Source organism: Anneissia japonica, unplaced genomic scaffold (genome assembly GCF_011630105.1).
Source record: "Anneissia japonica isolate Jap-2015-1 unplaced genomic scaffold, ASM1163010v1 scaffold288263_len48816_cov139, whole genome shotgun sequence".
NCBI classification, from domain to species: Eukaryota; Metazoa; Echinodermata; class Crinoidea; order Comatulida; family Comatulidae; genus Anneissia; species Anneissia japonica.
In genome coordinates this window covers 16,498-25,793 of record NW_022694282.1, presented here as the reverse complement: position 1 = coordinate 25,793, position 9,296 = coordinate 16,498, and the positions used below count along the sequence as shown (strand labels likewise).

Genomic DNA, 9,296 nt, shown 5'->3' with positions numbered 1-9,296 from the left:
TTTAAATTGGAGTCAAAGTACACGCCAAGATATTTAAAACAATCTACTTTTTCAATGTTAATATTCCCATGGATAAGAGAAATATTAGAAAATTTAGGAAGCACATGGGGTGTTCCAAATATCATAAATTTAGTTTTTTGTATATTTAAAGTCAATTTATTTTTATTGAACTACTGACTAATATAATTAAGGTTTGCTTGAAGTTCATTTTGAAGTTCAGTGGGATTAGAGGAGCTGCAGAGAATCGTTGTGTCATCTGCGTACATTACGCATTTACCTTTAATTATATCAGGGAGGGAGTTCACATAGATATTGAAAAGTAAAGGCCCTAGTATTGAACCCTGGGGGTATTCCAATATCAATGTCCATAGCATCTGAGCGTGTTGAGTTGATTTGGACTATTTGTGATCTACAAGATAAATATGATTTAAATCAATTTAAAGACATAGAATCAAGACCAAATTGGTGCAACTTGTTAATGAGTAGTTGGTGATTCACCATGTCAAAAGCCTTTTTTAAGTCAACAAATATAGCAGCAGTCACTCTACCTTCATTAATATTATCTAAAATGTAATCGGAAACATCAATAAGTGTTGTAGCAGTAGAATGGTTTTTACGAAAACCTGATTGAGCATTGTTTAAAAAGTTATTAGTCGTAAGATAACCATACAACTGTTCATAAACAGCTCTTTCAATGATTTTACTGATTAACGGCAATACTGAAATAGGTCGATAATTGTTTGTATCAGCACGATCCCCTTTTTTGAAGATGGGTGTAACCTTTGCCTGTTTCCATTCCAAAGGGAATGTGGAGGTAAAGAAAGATACTGTAGGTTAAAAATATATGCCAGTGAATCACATATTAAAGGGGCAGCGTGCTTCAACAATTTTGTATCTAAACCATCTAGACCAGTAGCTTTATTGTTGGAAGATTTTAAAATTTCATCTAAGATAAATACAGGTTCAATTAGGTCAAAAGTGAAATTTTTATTATGGGAATTAGGAATATTACTGTTATTATTATTGTTAGTAAAAAATAAGGGCGGATTATCACAAAACTGTGTCGCTAAAGAGTTACCTATGGATGTAAAAAATTTGTTGAATTCATTTGCTGTTTCACGATCATTCTTAGAAAATTCTCCGTTTTTATAAATTTTTTCAATATTATGTTTATGTGAGGAATTAGTTCACGAATGATCTTCCAAATCTTTTTAGGATTATTAGCATTATTATTAATAGCTGAAGAACAGTATTTTTGTTTTAAGTATTTATTGAGTTATTTCTTAAATGTTTAGCTTGTTCCCAATCATTAGAGTTATTTGATGGTGCTAAATGGTGCTAAATAAATGTTTCCAAATAGACCAAGCACTTTCAACATCAGAACAGAGTTTAATTTGTGTCCATTTAGTTTTTTTGAGGTCATTTATATATTCATTTTCATTAAAATTTTTGAAAGATCTGACTTTAATAATTTTTGGTGGAATTTTAATTTTAATAGTGTTTCGAATTAGGTAAGTGAGAGAATGGTCACTGATTCCTAAGCTTTTCACACCAGCAGTTGAATTATTCAGATTACTAACATATATTAAATCAATAATTGTTTTACTAATATTTGTTATTCTTGTATAATCCTTAATTAGTTGATGAAGATTACTATGTTTAGCTAAGTTAGAAATTTTTTGTTTGTTTGTTTTTTTAGTTATGTCGAGATTAAAATCCCCAAGGATAACAACATCTTCATACATTGATGTAAAATTTTGAAAAACTGTGTCAAGTTGGTTAAGATACTCAGCATCTGAATTTGGAGGTCTATAAACAGTTCCGATAAGAAGTGGTTTAGTGTGTGGTAAATTAACCTTGATCCAATGAGCTTCAATTCCGTTAATTTTAAATTCTGATATCTCCTTAAAATTCAGGCCATCTCGAATGTAAAAGAGAACACCACCCCCAGGTTTCAACTGACGATCAAGTCTGCAGATCTTAAAACCATCAATAAGGATTTCATTGTCTTCAATATTACCATTCAACCAGGTTTCAGATATTGAGAAAATATCAAATTTACAATCATATAAAAATGCCTTGAGTAGGTCAACCTTATTACGTAAGCTTTGGATATTTAGGTGACCTATTTTAAATCCTTTATATTTATGGAGACTAGTATTATTATTGTTGTCATTATTTATACTATCGCCATTATTACTATTGTTATTCTGGGTGTCTTTGTCATTAACATTGTCATTATAATTATCCCCGTCATTGTTATCACCATCATCGTTGTTACCTTTATTAATATTGTTAGCACCATCCCTACTACTACCAAAATCACTAATGTTGTAATCATTGTTACTATTAGTATTACTATTGTTGTCAATACTAACACAGCTATTGTTGGAATTTAAGAAGGTATTAGATGCATATTCAATTAATTCAAGAGGGTCAATGTTATGTTAATTTTTAGATTTATCAGCTTAGCCTAGTTGCTATTTCTGGTTAAAACGTCCATATTTTACCAGATCCAGATATCGAGTGCCACTTTTCCTCCTCTGGAATGTTTATCTAGAAACATCCCATGTGTCAATTAACCAATCAGGGCACACTTCTTGGGGTGGCCTTCTATTGGGTTAGGAGGTAACATGGGTGAGCCCATTTTTGTTACAGTATTTTACATGGACATGTGTCATCAGTTTTTGAATATCAAGAATTATATTGCAATGTATGAAAACAGGTCATGCGTTGTTGATTCTATGATCATATACATTTTTTTTCCTGCAAATCATACCACTTACTTGTGTTTTTGTAATTTACATTCTACATACTTTTACTGTTTTAAGTATGGAGAGACAGCGTTACATACAGCGGCTTACTGGGGATATTCATCAGTGGTTAAGCTACTATTAGACACAGGGGCATCAATTCGCCAGTCAAAGGTAGGGCATCCAAACTTTGAAACTTATATTTCAGATAAGAGAAAGTCTGAAAATCAGAACATTTCAGTATTAAGTACATTGTCGTGTCATAATTGTATTTAAACAAATAGCTATTTAGAATCCAGGAATATAACACATTGAACAGTTGGTTGGTTTGAGCTGATTTGGTTGCTTCTTAATAGACCGCAAGGGTGTATCCAGGATTTTTTCTGGGTGGGTTGTGATCATAATTTGGACCTTTTCCGGTGGGAGACAGGAAAATCGATTACAGTGCCACCAGCTTGAATGGGATGGCAGGCTCACCAGTTTCAGAATTGCTGGAATTGAGATAGATTACGTCACGCAATTGGCAAGGTCTGTGGACTCATTGCTGCTAACTCATCAATGCTTTTTCATTTATGTCATTGTGAAAAGACCCTAGAAAAAAAATGTCTTTGGAAAAAATTTGGAATTTTGGGAGAGTCGTACGACCTTCCCGACCCCCCTTGGATACACCCATGGACCGGTTTGGCAAAAGTTGATGCATATTCAATAGAAGGAATACATCTCCAGTGTAACTAACAAAAGTATTAACATACTTATTGTATAACATTAATTTACTATTTATTGTCTCTAACCAAAATTAAAATAGAAGATTGCAAACCCACCATCATTATGTCCATTCTTAGTTATTAATATGGTCTCTATTATGTTCTATAATCAAAACTGTCAGAACGGTAACACGCCTCTGCATGCCTGCTTCCTGAATCAAGATCTAAGTTATGATCATCACAGAAACGTTACTGTAGCATTGATGATGACGGATCCAAGCATAATATCCATCAAAAACAATGTAAGTATGCCATCAAGTCCAGACGTCGTAGTATGTTTCACTTCAAAAAGCATTCTTCCAGATATTTGTCTAAGGATATCTTTGTTACATTTTTTTCCATACTATTAACTAAAACAGTAATTTATTTATTACCAATAATCCATTAATAAATTCTTTTGTGGAATGATAAAACATGTCTTTAACACAGAACTCTAAGTGTAATATCAGGTTTTTGTCATTGCTTTTTTATATGTGATCGGAGAGTGTTTTGATTTTAAAGGGAACAATTTGTTATTTTTGTTTTGCTATTGTTAAGCAAGAAAAGCTTATAGGTTGCAGTTTGGAAATCACAGTACAGTAAATGATATTCAAATATTTATATAAATTTATGTATTTTAAAGGATGGCAAAACTGTACTTGACTTGTATGAAGAATGCGAGTGTAAGAGGTATGAAACAGAACGTGGATGTTTACAGAAAGAGGAGTTATTACTGATATTGAAAGGTAAAAAAGCAGTTCCTTTACCTTAACTGCTATTCTGGTAATAAAAAGAACTGAATTTAAATTAGCAACAAAGTGGAGTTTGCAGTACACGGACAATAGACAATATGCTGTATACCCTTGTTGGAGGAAAGAAAAAAGATTCACAACAACTTTTGTTTGTTTTTCGTTCAACCTGCCAACGACAAGGGTACTGTCTTTCTGTCTTTTCTATCTTTTAAATTAATTGCGATGAAATATATAAAATGATAATGTGTGGGTAAAACGGACAATGCTCCTACGTCTCCCCTATTCTGTCTTATGTCAATCTGTCATTTATTCATTAAATATTGTCTGTTGACATTGGCTATTACTAAGACCTCAACCAGTTCTAGATTCTAGAATTTCTTCAAATGATGATGTATGTCTATTCTACAATATGATTATGTGTTTATCTTTTTAAGGTGGGCAACTTCCGGCAATCGATTTTACACCTTCTGGTAAGAAAATATTGTACCATATTATGTTTACACTGGTGGACTATGGTTATATACTGTTTCTCAAAAATTGTTAACATAGTAATTGCATTGCACATATCTTTTTTCTTTGAAAAAGAAAAGGTACTTTCGGAAGTCCAGGGAGGGTGAAGAACACATCATTACATTAAAAAGTATTTATCTTGCCATTCAATTGAAGGTAAAACTACACATCTGGCCTTCCTGGATTTCCGAAATGCATTTGATAGTGAATGGCGAGATGATCCTAAAATCCACTTGGGATATAGGCATCCATACGAGAGAAAAGTTTGAGAATCATATGCTCATTATACGATGACGTTAAAGCAAAATTAGAAGTTGGTGATAGTATGACAGATATGTTTAATATAGATAAATGATCAATCAATCAAATATGAATTTATTTACCATACAATACAGTAATACAGTATATAAGAATGCAAATTGAAACAAATACATTGTATGGAAGGAGGCTACAATAAGTTTTACAAGAGCTTTAAGACGTAGCCACCTTTAACAAAAAAAGTTGGAAAAATGACCGGTGCCAATGTTTAGCTGTATTTAAACTAATATAGTCACAGAATGATATACCAATAAAATTATAATAATAATTAATTATAATAATTTCAATCCAGTTTTGAACACAAGACCAGACACATTATTTTAAGACTCAAATAGAAACTCAAATCAAACAATACATATTTCTCGGGATAGTTGTACTGACAATGACATACTTGCAAAATCTACAAATTTAGACATTTATAACCATCGTATAATGAACATGTGATTTATAACCATGTTTTTGATAATGATAATTCAGCTTTTACTTCTTTTTCAGTATTTATTTTATACATATTTCTCGGGATTGTTGTACTGACAATGACATACTTGCAAAATCTACAAATTTAGACATTTATAACCATCGTATAATGAACATGTGATTTATAACCATGTTTTTGATAATGATAATTCAGCTTTTACTTCTTTTTCAGTCACCACTGTTGTGTCAGAACCGTATAGATAGAATGGTCAAATAATATACAGCAAAAAACATCTTTATACAACATATATATTCCAAATTATAATCTTCACCCAACAAAAATTATTACTAGATAAAACAGATTTTTATAGTGCAAGTCTGAAATTAAACTGAGGTCTAACAAACTACCTCTAGATTGCAAGCCCTGTAAGCAGTCTAATAATGTATCAGATCTTTGCTAATTATGTGGAAGTGGTGAAATTGAAGATAGCAAACATTTTTTACTAAACTGTAAAGCATTCGATAAAATCAGAATAGAAGAATCTACCATTCTAAAAAAGGAACTTACATTTTGTAAGAATTATGACACATGGATTTTGTACTAAACAGCCAACATTATTGTTTTTTGTTGAGATTTTGTTGCATTAAGTAATAAATCTTGCACAGTTTTTGACAATTATTGTAAAAGGTTTACAAAAGCTAAATATTTATAAAAGCAATAACTAAGCCTGAAGAAAGAATGTTCGTTCTATAATATTTTTTCATTTGCACCAAAATTCATTGCAGATGGGGATAGTGTACATGCATTACTGTATGTGATATGATTCTTCATTTTTTTTTCTCTCTAAATCATTCATTATTAGAAAGTGCAATTCCATCAATAATTCAAACTCATGGACCATCGTCTGTAAAAGCTTACACTGAAGCCTTAGAAGACGGCACTGTTGAGGTGAATCTTGGAACAATTAAGGTGATAGGACAAGAAAGAGCGGGTAAAACCTGCCTCATAAATTCCTGCCTTGGTAAAAAGTAAGCAAATGTATAATTATTATATATTAAGATAATAAATAAAAATGGAAGAAAATAGCAACAATCATGTTCTATAGCCATTAGAAATTATCACTGTGACATAAAATAATAATAATGGCGGTGACGATGATGATGATGATGATGATAAAAAGAGGACTCAATAACGGGCACATATTCACCCCGGCACTACAGCAACTCCTTTTCTATAACATAAATCTCCAAAAAATATGTTCCAAAGAAATAAAAAGTAATAGAAAATATGTTTAATAGTAAAAATTGACGACTATGATGGATTTATATAGCGCAAATAAACAAGGTTTCTGTGCAATAGGTAAGAAGACAACGAAAAAATGGCAAAAGGCTGAGTAATTAAACAAAAACAAAAAAACAAACAAACAAAAAAACGCCAAGCTACCACCGAAGCATGGGGGCCACACAGTCGCCACCAACAGGAAGATCTGTGTTTGTGTACTCCTTATTATCATCGTGGATCTGCTTTTGCATTAAAGCATAGCGTTTCTGCAGATATTGTTCCAAGTATATTAGGTATGCCAGAGACAGCAGATCCTCAATACTCTCTAAATCCAACTGCAGGCCCGTATCCAGCTTTTTGAATGGGGGGGGGGAGCGTTATGCGAGCGCAGCGAACAACCAGGCTGGAGGCCGCCCAGGACCCCCGGTCGGGGTCCAGGGGCCGAAGGCCCTGGAAAATTTTGCTTTCTTAGTCCTAGTAGACTAATTTGAAGGCATTTTATCATGTTACTCTCTATATGTCCGTGAACGCAGCGATAGCGCCTATCAAAAAATTACCAGTGGAGGACATGGAGAAACAAGCAAATTGTTTCCCAAATGAAAAATACTACTGTATAAATTTGTAACCATTTTTTAACACGTGCGCACTCCAGCGTCGAGTATACTCGTCTCGGTATTTCTGAGAGCGCTAGGAACGATTATATTTGTCTAAACCGGGGTGTCATTTTAGCATTTTGACTTCATTGATATACACTGACATACCAGCTGGTAGTTAGGGGAAGATACACCTAGACGATAACGTGCATATAACGTTTGTATGTTTGTTGTGTTATGTTGCTGGCAGTACAAAAGATTGCACGTGTGGAGTCAGTGCTCTAGTATTCTTATTGTAACTCATTTGTACATTCATACAATCTTAATACTGTACTGTTATGTGATTCATTTTATAATGATTCTAGGAACAAGGTCACATTTTTTTTTGGTTATAATTAGTGGACGTTTTTCGAGGGGGGGGGGGACACACCCCCCCCCCACCCCCCCCCCCCCCCCCCCCTGGATACGGGCCTGAACTGTTGGTCCAGTTAGCATTGCTTTAATCTTGATTTTTTTCTGTGATCAGGTGCCTCTTGACCTGGACAAAATAGAAACGCAGTGCTCACACGTAGGCCTAGATTGTCCTACTTTTAACTATTAAAATCATTGAATTATCCCCACTGGTGAAACCAATGTAAGGGAAATCAGCTCTGGGGTTGTGGAAGTTGAGTCCTGGGCAGAGGCAAGAGTGAAAATTTTTAACAAAGATACAAATTAGTATGGAAAGTATAAAATATGTAAATAGAATATATTTATTTATAAGTTCATGACTTGTTGATAAGCTTGTGTTTTTTTTTTTTCTTTTTTTTTTTTTGAAAATTAAGTGTCAGTGTTTAATTTTTGACATTAATACATGATATAATGATGAATGATGAATATGTCTGCAGCAAATAAATAAAAATATTCTGAGAATCTACAAGACATCAATATTTATCAATCACAATTACTGCAGATTTAACGAAGACGAAAAAATTACAGATGGAATAGCAACCACTAAGATTATAACCAGGACAACCAATAAAACTGACGAATGGAGTGAAAATCTTACTAACGTTGGTAAGACAACAAATCACAATAATTGTTAAATACTTATTACCATTAATGTTCAATAAACATAATAAGTATTAATATCAGTGTTGCCAATATAATTCCTATTATAAATCATAGTCATTAGTACTGTAATTTAAAAATATCAATAAAATTTAATGTAGGAAAAATATAAATGATAAAAATAAAATTAATATTACTTCTTTTATTATTACAGTCGTTGAGGTTATTCTTTTAGAATTTTTTTTCTAGCTAATACGGGAACAATAAAAAAAAATAAATGTTTTAGTTGAACTGTGATGTACTTGATGGTTTGTTCTCAGATGTATTTCGAAGACAATATATCTTAATTTTTAATGAAATAAAACAAAATAATTAATAAGTTTAGTGATAAATAAATGGGAAAGAACATAATCAAAACGTCTTCTGAATAGGTAATGCTACTGAAAGCTATGAGAGGTCAATGGCAGAGACAATTTTTATGAAAACAGTAGACAACTATGGCTCTGTTGGAGAAATGCTTGATGATTATTATAACTCTGTTGATGAAGCAGCATCAGAAAAAGGAAAAACTATACATGAGACACCAAATGAAAACGTGAGTATGGATATAATATATTATCGGTACTATTGTTTCTATATACAAACATTGCGTTAAACTATGGTTGCATAAATATATAACATGCATAAAAGTTATCATGTACTATTTTGATATATTTTATTGTTGAGCACTGCTCAAAACCAAGCAGAGTTGTGTTGTATATGTATATAAAGGTAGCAATTGTGCAATATACCAAAGTGATTTGTCATCTCTTTGAATTAAGATTTCAGGACCCCAGAATTAAAGCTTGCTTACAGTGGGGTACCTTTTTCACAATAAT

At 32.5% G+C, this 9,296-nt stretch overlaps 2 protein-coding genes across 2 annotated transcripts; one reads left to right on the top strand and one right to left on the bottom strand.

Annotated features, from left to right (window-relative positions):
• Positions 1-368: 368 nt before the first annotated feature.
• Positions 369-2,441, bottom strand: LOC117100985 (GATA zinc finger domain-containing protein 15-like; the record flags this gene model as incomplete). Its single annotated transcript, XM_033240819.1, has 1 exon — positions 369-2,441. A coding segment is annotated over one exon (1,113 nt), but the record flags the coding sequence as incomplete, so codon positions are not given.
• A 128-nt stretch (positions 2,442-2,569) lies between these two features.
• On the top strand, positions 2,570-9,134 carry LOC117100984. Its single transcript, XM_033240818.1, has 8 exons — positions 2,570-2,620; positions 2,832-2,927; positions 3,640-3,759; positions 4,140-4,242; positions 4,683-4,718; positions 6,357-6,522; positions 8,321-8,424; positions 8,850-9,134. Exons 1-8 carry the CDS (start codon positions 2,570-2,572, stop codon positions 9,071-9,073), a joined length of 900 nt encoding a protein of 299 aa, XP_033096709.1. The 3' UTR covers positions 9,074-9,134.
• The last annotated feature ends 162 nt before the right edge of the window (positions 9,135-9,296 follow it).

Bases quoted from the DNA above. Each gene is read 5' to 3' on its own strand.
- LOC117100984 (XM_033240818.1), top strand. From the start codon at position 2,570: ATGTGTCAATTAACCAATCAGGGCACACTTCTTGGGGTGGCCTTCTAT. The intron at 2,621-2,831 runs GTTAGGAGGTAA...TACTGTTTTAAG, and splicing joins TTGGGGTGGCCTTCTATTGG to TATGGAGAGACAGCGTTACA. The intron at 6,523-8,320 runs GTAAGCAAATGT...CAATTACTGCAG, and splicing joins AATTCCTGCCTTGGTAAAAA to ATTTAACGAAGACGAAAAAA.